Source organism: Bactrocera dorsalis, chromosome 1 (genome assembly GCF_023373825.1).
Source record: "Bactrocera dorsalis isolate Fly_Bdor chromosome 1, ASM2337382v1, whole genome shotgun sequence".
Classification (NCBI taxonomy): domain Eukaryota; kingdom Metazoa; phylum Arthropoda; class Insecta; order Diptera; family Tephritidae; genus Bactrocera; species Bactrocera dorsalis.
Genome location: NC_064303.1, coordinates 102,302,256 through 102,318,033, shown reverse-complemented (window position 1 = coordinate 102,318,033; position 15,778 = coordinate 102,302,256). Strand labels below are relative to the sequence as shown.

Genomic DNA, 15,778 nt, shown 5'->3' with positions numbered 1-15,778 from the left:
TTTGGCAATACAAGTACATACACACACACACGGCAATACGCTCCGTAGTGGTGAGAGCGATATTGCTTATCAAAAGCTGATAAACTGCATATACGCTGGGCTGCTTATCTGAAAACTGCCTGACTCCGATAAGAAATGAAACCTGAGTGCGTAAGGTAGAATGACGGCGGATTCCACCTGTGCGAGAACCGTTGTATTAGTCATTTGCCTGCTTCGAATAACGACGAAAGTACAATAACGAAAATAAAAACACAATTTATACTGCTCCAATATTAATAATTAATTAAAAGAATATAATTAAGTGCTTTAGCAATAATTTCATTTGAATATTTGCGTGTGTATGTGTCAGTTTGTTTGAGATGTCTATTTTAGACTAAATGCGATATCCGAAAAAATCAAGTGTAAATGAACAGATTAGAAAAGTCATATTTACCTCATGCTTTGTTTTATATCAGACCTTTAGTAGATGCCTTCAAAATGACGGCGGGTGCACGCAGTTCGGACTTATCGCAAATAGCCGTGAGCGCCAATAATATACCAAACGGTTAGCATTTGAATTAGTGTTCTATGTATACTGCATACATAAATTGTTTTGGTGTTGTGAAATATGAAATGTTCATGTTTTTGGAGTTACCTTGTGTTTACCAGTGTATAACCACCAATCTATGTTCTCTTCGCAGATAGTGTCGATTGTGGTGTAAAATTATGTGGCTGTTGCAATGGCCCCAGTTGCCTTAAATTGGCACGATTACGCATCTTTGTTGTAGCGTTGGCGTGTGCTGGTTCGTTACAGGGTGCTTGTGAAACCTACTTTCGTATATCAGCAAAGGGAGCGGCACTGGAATATGAATATAATCCAATACTTGTTGGTAAGTAAATTTATTTGCCTTACCTTGACCTACAAATGAATATTTTGGGAGTGATGGAAGCCTGAGATTTCAAAAAAAAATCGTTATGCCATCTCAAAGGCGGATTTTTTTTTAATTTTTTTAATTTCTTTTTGTTTTTCGAATCTTTTTGCCGAAAATTGTAAAATATTCAATAACATGTGACTAAAATTGAAGTCGATTGAAGCAAAACACACCAAAAAATTAAAAAAAAAATTTAAAATTAAAATTTCGAGGAACCCTCTCGATATTAGTTGGGCGAAACTCTTATTTAACGAATGAGTCTTAAATTTTTGCATTCGGATGATCCAACACCAAGATATGAGGAACAAAGCCAACTTACTCTTTTGGAGACACTCCAGAGTAAACGGTTGCCTCTGCCATACTTTTTAATATTTTTTAGAAAAAATCAAGAGAACAATCTACAAATATCAGACTAAAATGTTCCAATAGTTTCTTAAAATAAATTTTAGCTCTTTCATTACAAAATTATAAACATTTGCCCTTGTTTTACACGAATTAACCTTACTCTCCTCTCAGGGTAATAAAGTGGTTAGGAATTTTAGTTTTTGGTTATAGCCTCTCTAATCTTATCAATGCGATACCAATTAAAGTGTAATTTTGCAAGTTCAAGCCTTGTTCGAAATATTTTTTTAACGTATTTATGTATATTATTTACAGTTTTGACCATTATAAATTTAATTTACAAACCGAAATACCTCATATCAGTTAACAAACAGTTATTGGTGGCAAACTGTTATCATATCTATACAGTTAGTTCATTATCAATGAATGCAATCCAGTCATCGCTTCGTTTTGCGATCAAATTATTAAACATATATACATACATACATATTAACATATACATAAATTGTTGTTGTGTACATTTATAGGTATTTATGGACAATTATAGGCGATGCGTAATCACAATTAAGTACATAGGAACTAACTCACTTCCGCCACAACTTTTGCTAAAATATTGGCAAATTTGTATGTCGTTAGCTACATAATCCAGCAACATAACACAACTGAATACGCGCTTCCGAAGGAAAAAAATTATAAGCAGGATTATAGTATAACCTTCAAGCCAGCTTCCAAAATATTGAGAAAAATATTTGCGGCATCCACTGCCTGGCATTTCTAGGAGTGGTAAACATTCAAAGATGCGTGACTTCTAATATTAGAAGATATATTTTTTTCTGCTAAACTATCATTGACTGCTTTTCAGAGAAAGCTTTCCAATGAAATAATTAGCTAGAAAGAAAGACATCTAAACTTAGCTCCGCTGACAGAGAATAGAAAGTGGCCAAACTTTAACTACATCGTTTCACGTTCTACTACTGGATAGATAGATCACACCTTTTGCCACAGTCTTTATAGCCATTGTGTAATGGTCCGATGGTGCGGAGCAATGTCATTTCTTTGTCAGTTGGCTTTAAAGAAATCAGGAAAACCAACCGCCGAAGACGGACAACCTCCTTTACGACTATCTGAGCTCTCACACAACCACTGAAACAACTGCATTTTTAAGCACTCAAATGATAGATTTGACGATTAATCCACCGTATAGTCCCGACTTGGCAACGAATGATTTCTGTATGTTCTCTAATCCCAAATCACACATACCATTTAAGGGGGTATTTTAGTCTAGAAATTTAAAAAAATCGAAATTTTTTTTTGTATATTTTCAAAGTGTAACTATTCAAGAATATGTGTACAAGAGAATTTTTCAAAATTCAAACTATTTTCGGAGATATAGGCATTTTTCTGACCCGGCATCCAAACTGGTTCGGCCGGAACGCGAAACTTTAAACGCGTTTTTCTCAAAACTGACTTTTTCGGAACGATGCCCACGATTTCTCAGGTTCTACTGGACCGATTTACTTGAAATTTTTATAGAGTCTTCTTTGTAGGCTTGTCTATGGTTGGAACTAGCCCCATCCCCAAATTTTTATTTTTATTATTTTTAAAAAATTCGAAAGAGTCAGAAAAAGTGATCCAAAAACACCTTTTTTTTAGGCAGTCGCCATTTTGTGAAAAATTGTTTTTCCCACTTTTCCGTAGTTCCGACCATTGCGACATTATTCTAGAATCTAGATAAATAATCTTTTATCTTGTTGGTTTCAGATAACTAGGAGGGTTGAAATCATGGGCATGGTCACGTGGAAATTTTTAGAGACCCCCCACTTCGTCAGCTCATAATTTTTGAATTTTTTACTTTTTTTAGTTCTTAATTTTTTTCTCTAATCTTCTAAAATTAACAAATAACTAGTAAAAAAATGAATAGTAAAAATATTAATTGCCTTTTTTTTACGACACTTTAAAAATTACCTGAAATTCATGCTTCTAGACTAGAATACCCCCTTAAATGTAAGTCAAATATAAGTTGTCTTTACTCTACCCATTTCTGATTCCAGATTGGCTCATTGTTAGCAGTGGCATATTTCAAGCCTTATTTGCGTTGCTATTCGCACATTGGGCGCTCAAGACCCACTCAATAAAATGGCTATCAGGCACAATTATTGCACAGTCGCTCGTCTGCGTCATCGCCGTCATACCAGCCATAATTGGCTTGTAAGTAAAACATAAAATCATTTCAAATCCTGAATAAATATTACTAATCAATAAAATTTTTAGCGCCGACGGTGTGGTGGCACCCATCAGCAGCATAACTACTAACCTCTGCAACATAACGCCATATCAGAAGAGCATACTCACCGCACAACAAGCTCAGCTTAGCACGCTTATATTGCTTTTTGTGCTACAGTTCGCGCTCGGCTTTGCCAATTTGGCCTTCTACACAATCGGCACCACCTACTTGGATGACAATTCAGCTTCGATTGATAGTCCGGCTGTGATAGGTACCGCTTTGGCGGGACGCATATTTGGTTTACAAGTTGGTTCGTTTGTTGTGCTTGGTGTTGGCGCAACAACGCTTGGCTGGTGGTTGGGTTGGCTTATCTTAGCACCTTTAGTTTTGTTGAGCGGCATAGTGTTGGGCCTATTCCCGAAACGTCTGCCGAAGACCGTTATACATCATGCAGCCCAACGCATTATTGAAGAGACGCAAACACGCACATTCGGCAGTCAATTCTCCACCTATATTGATGATGTGGGCTTTGGGCCCTCAATCAAACGTATTTTCACCAATAAACTGCTCATGTGCAATCTCTTGGGCATAATGTTCATTTTCTCGGCTACTGTGAACTTTGAGTTGCAAGAGGAGTCGTATTTGCAATCGCGTTTCTTTCTGCCATACAGCGAAGAGGATGGATTGCTGCAGGAATGGGAAGCGCGATTTGTCGCTTACTTTCTGAGGCCACCAGTGGCAGCGGTGGGCATACTGGTGCTGGGACTTATAATCTCCAAACTGAAATTATCAGGCAGGTGCGTATGCTTTTCTTGTATATATTTGGATCTAGTAATAACTCACTAATTACCGCCGACTGTTTTGCGCTTTTGCAGAGCCATAACTGCACTAAATATAGTTTTCGGTGTCACTTTGTTGGCCGTTTTCATTGCGAATATATTTATCAAATGTGAGGTTGGTGACATTGCTGGCGTCACTCAGGGCAAGGTATTGCAGCCATTCTGTTCCAAACAGTGTACCGGCATTTGCAAGGCGACCACCTTCCAGCCCGTTTGCCCCGAAAACTCAACGGTCACTTACTTTTCGGCATGCTACGCTGGCTGCACACGCACTAACAGTATTAATAATGTGTTGGTAGGCATAAATGGCTGAACTCAGCAATATTCTAAAAAGCTTGTATATCTCAGTTACCCACTTTTTCCACTTTCTCTTGTAGCTCTATGAGGGCTGCACCTGCACATCCAACTATAATGCGGAACCGCAAGTGAATCTGCGTGCAACCGAAGGCGCTTGCAGTTACGTGAACTGTCAGCGCATGTTGATCGCTTTTCAGGTGCTAAGTTTGGTAGCTGCTGCTGTTTTGGGTTCCAGCACCATAGGCAAGGTCATAATTACTTTGCGCAGCGTGCTGCCGCAGGACAAGGCCTTGGCATTGGCGACCCAACTAACACTTTTCGGCATCTTCGCTTACATACCAGCACACATCGGCTATCAAATGGTCACAAGTGAGTATTGGCTTTGAAAAATTAAATAACATACTGATCTCTCTGCTCTTTAGGATACACTTGCGTCTACTGGACACCGGAGTACAAGCGCTGCTTGCTACGCGCGACGCCCAAACATGGCAATATTTTAAATATCATTTCAGCATGTCTCATTTTAGTTGGTATTCTATTCGATATATTAGTTTTTATTTTCGTAAAAGGTCTCAACATATATAACTGTAAAGTTACCGATCCGAATTATTCACCTTCACTCTACTCACCCATACCACGTGAGGATCCCCACGTAGCTGCTGTACCACAAGCTGTAGGCGGCAGTCCTGTGACTACACAAACTGATGCTTCACCAATGCAACGCCGCGACGCACAATCCGTACGTTCTGCACCGAAATCTGAGGCTGTCAGCGTCTTTCGTAATCCCAGCTCACTGACCGATTCATCGGTGGGTGAGAATAGTTTACAAGAGCAGCATAGTAATGGCGTTACATATGCCCAAGTCGTCTTCCCACCGGATAAACACAAAGTCGACGATGGCACTACCAGTCCCAAACGCATGGCTGTGCGTGCTGATGTGCCGCTGCATCATCTGTCTGCGCATGACGTCCGTGCACAACTGGGAAATCTCAAATCATTTAATCAGGAAATTCCAGACGATAACGAAATTGTTAAAGAAGTGCAACCCGAAATCGAGGAAAAGGTACCGTTAACTTTAAATATAGCTGCCGCCAATGAGCCGACGCCATCGAAGCCTATAACACCGACAGCAGGCGTTAAAGTGCTGCCACCAATCGCGCCGAAGCCCAAGAAAATGGCAACAACGCCGGTGACTAGGCCTATAGAAACGGATTTGGATAAAATCGAAGCGCTACCAGCTAGACCTTTAAGTCCAGAAACAGATTTCTAAATTTCCATTAAATATCTTGTATTTAATACAGAACAAGAAAAATCAGCACAAATATTTTCAAATTTTAGCATTAAGTTTATATTCATTGATTTTTTAAGAGCGCCCAAAAATAAATATTTATGCACATACGACTAACTAATGTCTTTTAAGTATTCCTTTTCCTCTAAGCATTCGGAATTGTGCAACTTTGGTTGTAGTTGATGGCAATTAGGCAACAATCCTGAAATGCAAACTGAACAGACAGCTCGGAGAAGTGGAAATTTTCGACTAATCCACAATAATTCATAAGAGCTCAAAGCTTAATAAAAGATCACTGCAACCGTGTGTCCGTTTGGGCTGCGGATACAAAACTTCGCAAGTTGTCTCTATCCTGTGCAAAGTCACGCAGTTGTCCATTACAAGTTCAGACAGGTTTCCATTGGATTAGACAGCGTGGTCGTCATAGCTACCGTTGTCCATCCATGGGTCTCGAGTCGAAGGAGCTTTTGACTGGAGCATAATCTTCAACGCGAACGACATGGCCCAACCGACGTATTCATTGGACTTTTACGCGCTTATCTATATTCATGTCACGGGATAGCTCATACAGTTCGTGCTTCCATCTTCTTCGATATACATACATTTCTCATGCAGACGTCTTCAAAGATCTTGCGAAGAACAGTTCTCTCGAATGCCCCAAGTGCTTTCTCATCTCGGTACGTCATCATCCAATCTTTAGCGCTTTCTAAAAGGATAGGAATAATGAGACACTTATAGAACGTAATTTTCGTTCGCCAGGTTATCGAACCACGCGGAGAGGTCTTTCCCAATTTTAACGGAGCTGATGATTGCACTTAACGTCATTCAGCATAACCTTATGAGTTTTGCGGGGATACCGTATATAGATATGGCATCGAATAGGCAGCTCCTTGAAATTGATAAAAAGGTGATGAGTTCCAAATCGTTTGTCCAGGGTTTCCCCAGGACGTATTGTGAAAATCTGGTAGTTCTGGAGCTAATTAGCTAAGTGAAGTCCTTGCCCTCAGGCATATAAACAACAGTCGTCATGATTTAATTTTCCTATGGTTATGGTGGATAAAAATCAAAAAATTAATTTAAACTCTTCAAAGTAAATTTTTTAAGAAAAATATTTTTTTTTTAAGAAAATTTTTGAAATTATCAGATTTCTTATAATCTTATTGCAATTTTGCTGGGTACACTTAGAGCCAAACAAATTTTGAACCAGTGCATTTTCCTACAGGTATGTTATTGTTAAGCCTAAAAGTAGGCAGCGATTCTCAGCATTCGATTTATTCAATGCCGTTTCCGATGAAGCTTGAACGTCCTCTGTTGAGGCAGTTGTTTTACCTTTTTCTGACGCAAAATAGCTGGCACAAGGTGGAAATTTGTAAAAAAAAAATCTATCAATATAAATTTTATAGTTTCAAGTGACAAATGGAAATGGTTGAGAGCGCTGTAAACGCTAAAAAGTCTGCTAAAACATCGCTGTAAATATATTTAGATTAGTTTTTAGGCATCTCATGAAAATATTGAGTATTTTATTGAACATATTTATTTATATTTTTTTAAAACAATTCTTGCAAAAAAAATTACTTTTGAAATTTTCGGTTAAAACAAAGACAATTTTATAGTTTTAAAGAAGCATGTTTTTATTTATTTATATTTTATTTCTAATTTAGTTCTTGTTCATTTCTCCTTTACACTAACATTTTAATCATTACAATCATTATCATCACTAATATATCAGAACTTTCAGCAAACAAATTGCTGCTATGCTATTCTCACATATATAATTCTCACGTATTATAATATTATAAGCTAATTATCTTTTCAATAAACAATTATAAATATCTTCTAAGCATTAGAAGTCACATCTTAATAGCATAACTAGGTCCTGTTATGCATACAATTCTCATTAAATATTAACGTAGTTCAAAAATTATTATTACATTATTCAGACAATGGTTTTATGATAAAAAATACGTGTAAATATTATTGTTTATATTTCAATACCTAATACATATGTATATAAGTAAATTTTACATACAACTATCCAAAAATGAGTTAATTAAACAATTTTACTTAATTTGTTAATTTAACAACATTTGGAAAAAGAGCATATGCTAAAATTATTACAAAAAAATATAAACATAAAAATAAGAAACATAAAGTAACAAATAGACTAGTTAAGAGTTTGCTTCCATGTTCATCCACTTTTATAGCTGGTCCATTGGCATGCTCGCTTAGCCCGCTGCTGGCGCTGATTGGAGCCCATATGCTACTTCACTACTAAATATATAGCTTATGCGTTATATATATATTTGATTTTTTTTAATTCAGTTTATTTCTGAAATTACTACAATAGTTGTTGTTTTCTTTTTTACTTCAACATAGGTATATATATTTATATGTGTATTATGTATGTATGTATATGTCTATTTACAATTGTTTTGCTTTGGGTGTTTTTTTATTTTTTGCTGCTAAAACAACTAATTCTCCATGGTTTGAACAAGTGCTGGAACATATTTGTTTAAATATTTAACTGTAATTTTCTTAATGTTTTTCTTCACAATTTCTCATTCGTACTAATATGTGCACATGTTTATTAGTTTTGTTTTTTGTTTGAATATTTGCTATTGATTTTAGTTATAATATTTTGTATTTTTCATATTCACTTTATTGTTTTTACATACATCAGCTGTGTTTGTCTTTCAGAGTTTTGTTTTTCATTTTGGATTATTTTAAGTTACATACATATGTACAAAGGAAAGAAATGTTGCCGCAACATTTATTTTCGTTTAGATACAAAAATTGCGTTGGCATCTAAACGTTCGCTTTTTAACGTTATCACTTGCCGAAGCTTTATACGAACGTTTTGTGTTCATGATTAAATATTTTTTTTATAATAAAATACAATAAATGTATTATTTTAGCTTGCAAAAGTTGTTGTTGTTGGTATATGATGACATGAAAATACTCAAAAATTACACATTCTTAAGGAATGTTGTGGTCTGCTTGCAAAAGAACAAAAAAATACAATGTGGGAAAATTTTGATGATAATAATAAACAAAATTCAATACTTTTTATTACAAATTTTGTAGAAAATATTTAAAAAAAACTTGCATAACAAAAACTAAAAAAAAAAACAAATTAATGGAATAATTAAAAATTTTAAATCAAAACATAATAAAAGAAATTTGATAAAAAAACTCAAAAATTTTATAAAAAAGAACTATAGAAAAATTTTTATGAAAAAATTATTTCACAAAATTTTTATAAAAAAAATATTTCACAAAATTTATATAAAAAAATATTTCACAAAATTTTTATAAAAAAAAATATTTCACAAAATTTTTATAAAAAAAAATATTTCACAAAATTTTTATAAAAAAAAATATTTCACAAAATTTTTATAAAAAAAAATATTTCACAAAATTTTTATCAAAAAAAAATATTTCACAAAATTTTTATAATCAAAAATTTTAGTAAAAAAAATACTAAAAAGTTAAAAAAAATCAAAAATTTTAGTAAAAAAATATTCAAAAAACTAAAAATAAATTTACAATTTTTTAAACAAAGAAATATTTCAAAAAAAATTTAAAAGTTTTAATAAAATAATCAAAAATTTTAGTAAACAAAATTAAAAATTTTTATAAATTTAAATGATAAAAAATCTATATTTCAAAATTTTAAGTAAAAAAATTTAACCAATTTTAATTTAAAAAAAACTCCAATTTTTTGTTTAATTGTTTTTTATAATTTTTTTATAAAAATATATTTTTTTTATAATTTTTTTTTTATAAAAATATATTTTTTTTATATTTTTTTTTATAAAAATATATTTTTTTTAATTTTTTTTACAAAAATATATTTTTTTATATTTACTCTTTTATAAAAATATTTATGTTTTTTATATGTTTTCTTTTACAAAAATATATATTTTTTTATTAAAAATTTTGAATTTTAATAATTAAAAAAATTTTATTAATAAAAAACTTAAAATTTTTTGTAAAAAAAAATATTCTAAAAGTTTTTACAAAAAAAATACAAAAAATCTATTTTAAATTTATTTTATTTTTAATTTTATTAAATAAATTAATTTAAAAAATTTCAAATTTTTAAATTATTATAGAAAACTCTATCAAAAAGTATAATAATAACAATTTCAAAATTTTCTAAAAATCTATCGCAAAAATTTAAATGAATAAAAAAATGTATGAAAAAAAAATTCAAACAGTTTTGTAAAAAAAAATTTAAATTTCTAAATATAAAAAAACAAAAATTTTACTAAAGTAAATTTAAAAAACTGATATTAATTTCAAGAATTATATTAAAAAAGTTCAAAAATTTTGAAGAAAACAATTAAAAATTTTTAATGAAAAAAATTTAATAAAGAAAAGTTCTAAAATTTCAAAATTTTAACTGAAAAATTGTATTAAAAAAAATTAAAATTTTTGAATAAAAAAAAATTAAAATTTTTTAATAAAAAATTAAAAATTTTAATGAAATCAATTTCCAATGTTTCAAAAAAATATTGAATAAAACAAAATTCAAAAATTTTTATGAAATCAATCAATTGCTAATACTTCAAAAAAATCGAAATGCAAAAAAACACTTTTTTCTTATAACACATTCTGCTACATATTTCGTATTTTCCCTTTTATCTTTCTCGTTTTCTCTGTTTCTATATTTCTCTCTCTCTGTCTCTTCCTTTACTTGTTTTACAGCAAAACAAACAACATTTAGGTTTTGTGTTGTTATTTAATAACTTTCAGTGCCATTTATTTCTTTAACTTTATTTATTTTTCAATAGTTTTGTTTGAATTGTTTTTAATATTCTCTCATACGTACAAACTATGCAATAAATTATTATTTAAACTTATATAATAGAAATAAAGCAAAACTACTAAACTACAACAATATTTTATTATTATGTATATGGTACGTGGCTACAGTAACGTTATTTATATGTGTAGGTATATGTTTATGTATGTGTGTGTATATATATATAATGTAATCTTGCAGTTTTTTTCCACATACAAACAGCAGTTTATAGAAGTTGTTAAAAGAAAGTTTAGCTACAATTTATAAGTTTATTTTATTAAGCAGCATTTATTATTATATTTTATATATTTTGCATTTGTTGCACAATTTATGCAACAACATGAAATGCGCAAATTCAACTGTTTCATTCTATTTATTGTAAATCATTATTTATATATGTATATACAGTTGATTTTGCTGCAGTCATGTCTCATGCATGCGAATCCTTAGACAATTAGAGTCTCCGCAGGATTCTGGGCGCTGTCTGGCAGTCGCTTTTATAGTTTTTCATTCACTTTAATTGTTTTCTTTTATTTAAGTTATAAGCAACTTATAAACTGTAGCTGAACAATAGCGAAAAATATTATTAACTGCAAATGTGTTGCAGTTTCATGTATGCATGTGTGTGTGTGTGTGTTTTAAAGCAAAAATACTTGAGTTGTATGCATAGAAAAGTAAATGTTAACAAGTCAAAAATCTTACAACAGATTTCGTATACAATACTATTAGTTATAATTAAAATTTGTTGTTATGTACGCATAAATCGAGAAGCACGCAAGTCTGTGTTATAAGAAATTTGCTTAAGTATAATAATAAAATAATAAAAAAAGACCACAACATGTTTCAAAATTGTTTAGTAATAAAATATTTGGAAATTTGCAAGACTTGTCACTTTTTGCATTTTTTTTTAACCTCAAAAAATTGTGAAACTCATGTTGATTAAAAATGATGTTTAAAACAGAGTTTTTGCTGGCTGGCTTTGATATGTGCTAAAGTATTTGTCTTCAGCGCGTTATAAATGTTTGAAATCTTTTGGTTATTTACATATTTTCGGCATGTTTAATATTTCTTCATTTTTTATACAAAACTTTATATTGGCTATTTTACAAATTTTTGATTTAAAGATTTATTTTTATATTTACAAACAAAATTATGTATTTTTTTTAAATATATTACTGAATGTTTATAGCAGCTGCAAATTTTTGTTGGATAAATTTGTTGTTGAATAAAAAAATATATTTTTTTAATTACAATTATTTCTTTAAATTATGAGAATTGTATTTTATATAAAAATATTCAAGTGAAAAAAAAATTCAAAAAACATGTAAATTGTAGGCAGCCTGAACGATTTGACTTGTTTTGGTTTCAAATTTATATTTTGCACAATAAAACAAGGCATTCACTTATAATGTTGAAATTTGCAATAGCTGACAAAGTAGTTTTTGAAATCTTGATTATTTTAACAACTTGCTGTATAATAAAATTATTAAGTAAATTTGAATTTATAAAAATTAATTATTTTATAATTTCTTGAGGTGTTTTAAGTGAATTTTTATAAAAAAAAAAACTGAAAAATTTTAATATGCATACAAAAAATTTTAATATGCTGTTAGCGCGTATTTGAGTGAAAAAATTTCAAAATTTTAATATGCAGCGTTTAGCGTGAATGCCTTGTTTATTATTTAGCGAAACAATTTTACTTTTACCGCTGCACAATTTTAAACTATTTCTTTAAGCAATTTGTTAGAAAAATATTATTAATTAGTTGGTTTAATGTATGTATTCAGTTTATACCGCAAATAACATGAAATTTTCCATTTGAGTTTTTTTTTTAATAAATTTTTGTTAAAAATTTTTTTTTCTGCATGTCATTGGAACTTTTGCTGTTTTGAAAATTTTGGTTGCAAATGCAATTTTAATTTTTAATTAATTAATTTAATTTTTTATGTTGTTTTTTGACTTCACTAACTGTATATTATAACATTTTGTCTGTACATTTTTCATTTAGCGTTTATATATTTTTTTTTTAGTTTTTGCTATTTTCAATTTTTCAAGTTCGCAAATTGTTTTTCAGCATGCGAATTTTTACACAACTTTTTTATACTCGCGCGCATACAAGTATTTTTATACGTTTGCAACATGTTGTTACAGCGTATATTAGTGTTTTCTTGCTTGCCTTTTTGTCTTTTTGCATTTTTGCTACATTTCCTCCTTTTTTTAATTTCACAAATATTTGATTCCCTGATTATTTATAATTTTTCTTCAAATCTTTTGCTTGTTTACGGTTTTATTATTTTTTTCCAAAAGAAATGTGCTTATATTTACTGAATTTGGAAATACATACAAATACATGCAATATGGTTGTTGTTGTTGTTATTTCTATTGTTAATGCTAATATGCAAATATTTCGCTTTTGGTTTTTCACATCGTGATTTATCAGCTTTGTAAAAATTATACAACATGGATGGAAAATAATATCAAAACTTAAAATTACACACAACTTTAACTAAAATAACTAAACGAAAAATGAATTTTATGTTGAATCATACTTTCCTAAACTGCTCTCTAATCGTTTGCTTATGCTTTTAACTATGCGCTTTTCAAGTGTCAGTGAAAAGTAAAAAATTTAAAAATTTCGAAATTAAAATTTAAAACACAATAATAATATACAGAGTATGACAATTATGAAGCAAATTATGCAAACGATTTGATTTTCTCATTCATATTTACAAAGATACAAAGTTTGCAACATCGCACATTGTTCTCTTTCAAGCAACATTACAATATTTTGCTTACTACCTTCTGTGTTCCCCCACTTCCTGCTTCTATTTGACTCAACTTCATATTTTTGTATGCTTGAAATAATTATAAATTGAGTTATATCACATTTAACATGATCATTTCGCTTTGTTTGCCGCTTGCAGTCACTGCGGCAACATGTTGCGCTGTTTTAGTTGCTGCAGATTCATACTGATATATTTGTAGCAGCATTAGCAACATGTTGTCGCTACAGGGCAAACGTTGCCCAGTGCTTGTGTGTGTGTGAGTGTATGTGTGTGTGTTGCGGCAATGCAATATTGACGCGTACAAATACACGGCATTGCGTCGCTCAAACAAAGCTGGGAATACTTGTTGGTATGCTATGAAAGCGCTATATGTTGCCAGCAACATATGGCAGCATTGGCGCGCAACCAATTGTTTGGCGACGTTTATCAGTGAGTTTTGTTTCTTGCTTTATTTTTGCTTGAAGTTTTGTTGCTTATTTCTTTAGGTTTGTGGTATTTTCGTGATGTGTGTTTGCCGGCTGGCTGGTGTTGTGATGGTTTGCAAATGTTAGCCACAACGTTTTGAAGGGTGGCGATATTTTAGATGGCCGCCTCGCTGGACGCGTAAAAAAATCAATCAAGCGTATATTTTTATTGCCGTGGCATGGATCACAATGTTTGCAGTTTTGAAAAACTTGCAGCATTCCATAGAAAACGGAAAGTATTTATTTGTGTAAAATAAATATGTATGTATATAAAAAATATTAACCGATACAACGCTTGTGCATGTTTCTCAAAAGTTGCAAACATTGCCCTATCATTTTTTTTTTTAATTTTTTTGTGGCTATGAGAATCTTTTGTGGCGCAATAAAACAATTTCTTTTTTGTGTTGCCACTAAATTATTGCTGCATTTCACTTGACAAAGACTCTCAACAACCAACACATACGCAACAACAAAAATAAATTAATTTGTACGCCACTACTTGCAGTCCAAGCGCCGCTCACTCAACATACACACACCAATATCACCTTCAATTCTAACAATTATGTAACTCCAACTACCCAGACTGGTGCTTCGAGAAAGTTTTGTTTTCTTTTAATATACTACGCCTCGCTTCGACTATAAGCTTTTCTCAATTAACGCTTCAACATTGCAGCGTTTAGGATGACGACATTGGGCCGTTTGTTGTGGCCGCCGCATTTTCCGCGCCATTATTGGTCGCTGCTGCTACTGCTGCTGTGGCCGTTGTTTCGGTCGCTGGGCTGGCGTCGCTGCTCTCATTAGCCGCAGCGGTTGTGGGTGTACCAGCCTGTTGTTGTGGTGCTGCGGCAATCATATTAGCGGTCGATACTGTGGCATTGCCGGTATTGCCGGCCGTGATCGCTGGTGTGCCGGCACTGCTGCCATTGCTAGTGGTGTTGCTGCCGGCGATCTGCAGCTGCGTTTGCATTTGCAATTGTTGCAACATCTCCTGTGACATGTTCGATTTCAATATGGTGTTCTCAACCTCAAGTTGATTGATTTTGTCCATCAGCTCGGAAATCTTCTCCTTGAGTACTTCAACTTCCTCGCGAACAGCTATCATAAGATGGGATTTGACCAGATCCTATGGGGAGAGAAAGATAGGTGGTAAGAAGAGAACAATTAGTAAGGCTTGCGAGATGATAAAAGCTAAATAAAGAATATGCAAATTGTAACACAAATATTGATCTTCATTATTTATGTAAGCTCAACACAAATATTGATCCCAATTATTTGTGTAAGCGCAGCTTATAATATGATATAATAAAAGTAGTATGTAAGCTCTCGGTAAATAAGCGAAATTTTGTTTAAAAAATTTCAATTTCATAACTTCATTGTTCATTCTTAACTTGCCAGCTCGCATGTGTTTTATAATTTTATAAATCAATATTTTTCGTGTGAGCCGCTTGTAAACACAGCCTACTGGCTTTACCTGTTCACGAAATTATACACATATACATATACATATGTACATGCATACATATCGCGTTAATTATTTACCCATACACAATTGTCAACATGCAAATTGGCCTGTCATAAAAGCATATTTTGTAGCAAAAGCCAGACAGACATAACCAAGCCGCGCTGGCATGAGAGTTTTGCCAGCTTCACGTTGCTCAAATGTAAATATTTGTCCGATTTGTGCGGAATATGTACATATGCCATGTTTTGCTTGCAAATCAAAGCAATAAATAACATAACACAGTCATATCCACATGGATTTATCGTGGCAAAACGGGTTGATTGCGTGATTTTTTTTCTCTACGGTGATAAGATAAGCA

The 15,778-nt window shown here is 32.0% G+C and overlaps 2 protein-coding genes across 8 annotated transcripts in view; one reads left to right on the top strand and one right to left on the bottom strand.

Annotated features, from left to right (window-relative positions):
* Positions 1-182: 182 nt before the first annotated feature.
* On the top strand, positions 183-6,018 carry LOC105231146 (solute carrier organic anion transporter family member 1A1). Its single transcript, XM_011212275.4, has 7 exons — positions 183-544; positions 681-869; positions 3,305-3,461; positions 3,525-4,274; positions 4,353-4,611; positions 4,694-4,982; positions 5,036-6,018. The coding sequence occupies exons 1-7, from the start codon at positions 406-408 to the stop codon at positions 5,881-5,883; spliced, it is 2,631 nt and encodes an 876-aa protein (XP_011210577.2). The 5' UTR covers positions 183-405; the 3' UTR covers positions 5,884-6,018.
* Positions 6,019-10,625: 4,607 nt separating this feature from the next.
* LOC105231143 (protein bunched, class 2/F/G isoform) overlaps positions 10,626-15,778 on the bottom strand; it is a 255,003-nt gene continuing 249,850 nt past the window's right edge. For all 7 annotated transcript variants that reach the window (XM_019992050.3, XM_019992051.3, XM_019992059.3 and 4 more), the window contains one exon: positions 10,626-15,081. In XM_019992050.3, the coding sequence (XP_019847609.2) occupies positions 14,635-15,081 (447 nt within the window). In that variant the 3' untranslated portion in view covers positions 10,626-14,634. The remainder of the gene's footprint in view (positions 15,082-15,778) is intronic.

Excerpts from the sequence above, each read along its gene's own strand:
- LOC105231146 (XM_011212275.4), top strand. The coding sequence starts at position 406 with ATGAACAGATTAGAAAAGTCATATTTACCTCATGCTTTGTTTTATATC. Across the intron at positions 545-680 it reads CGCCAATAATATACCAAACG|ATAGTGTCGATTGTGGTGTA; the intron begins GTTAGCATTTGA and ends TTCTCTTCGCAG. Across the intron at positions 4,612-4,693 it reads ACAGTATTAATAATGTGTTG|CTCTATGAGGGCTGCACCTG; the intron begins GTAGGCATAAAT and ends TTTCTCTTGTAG.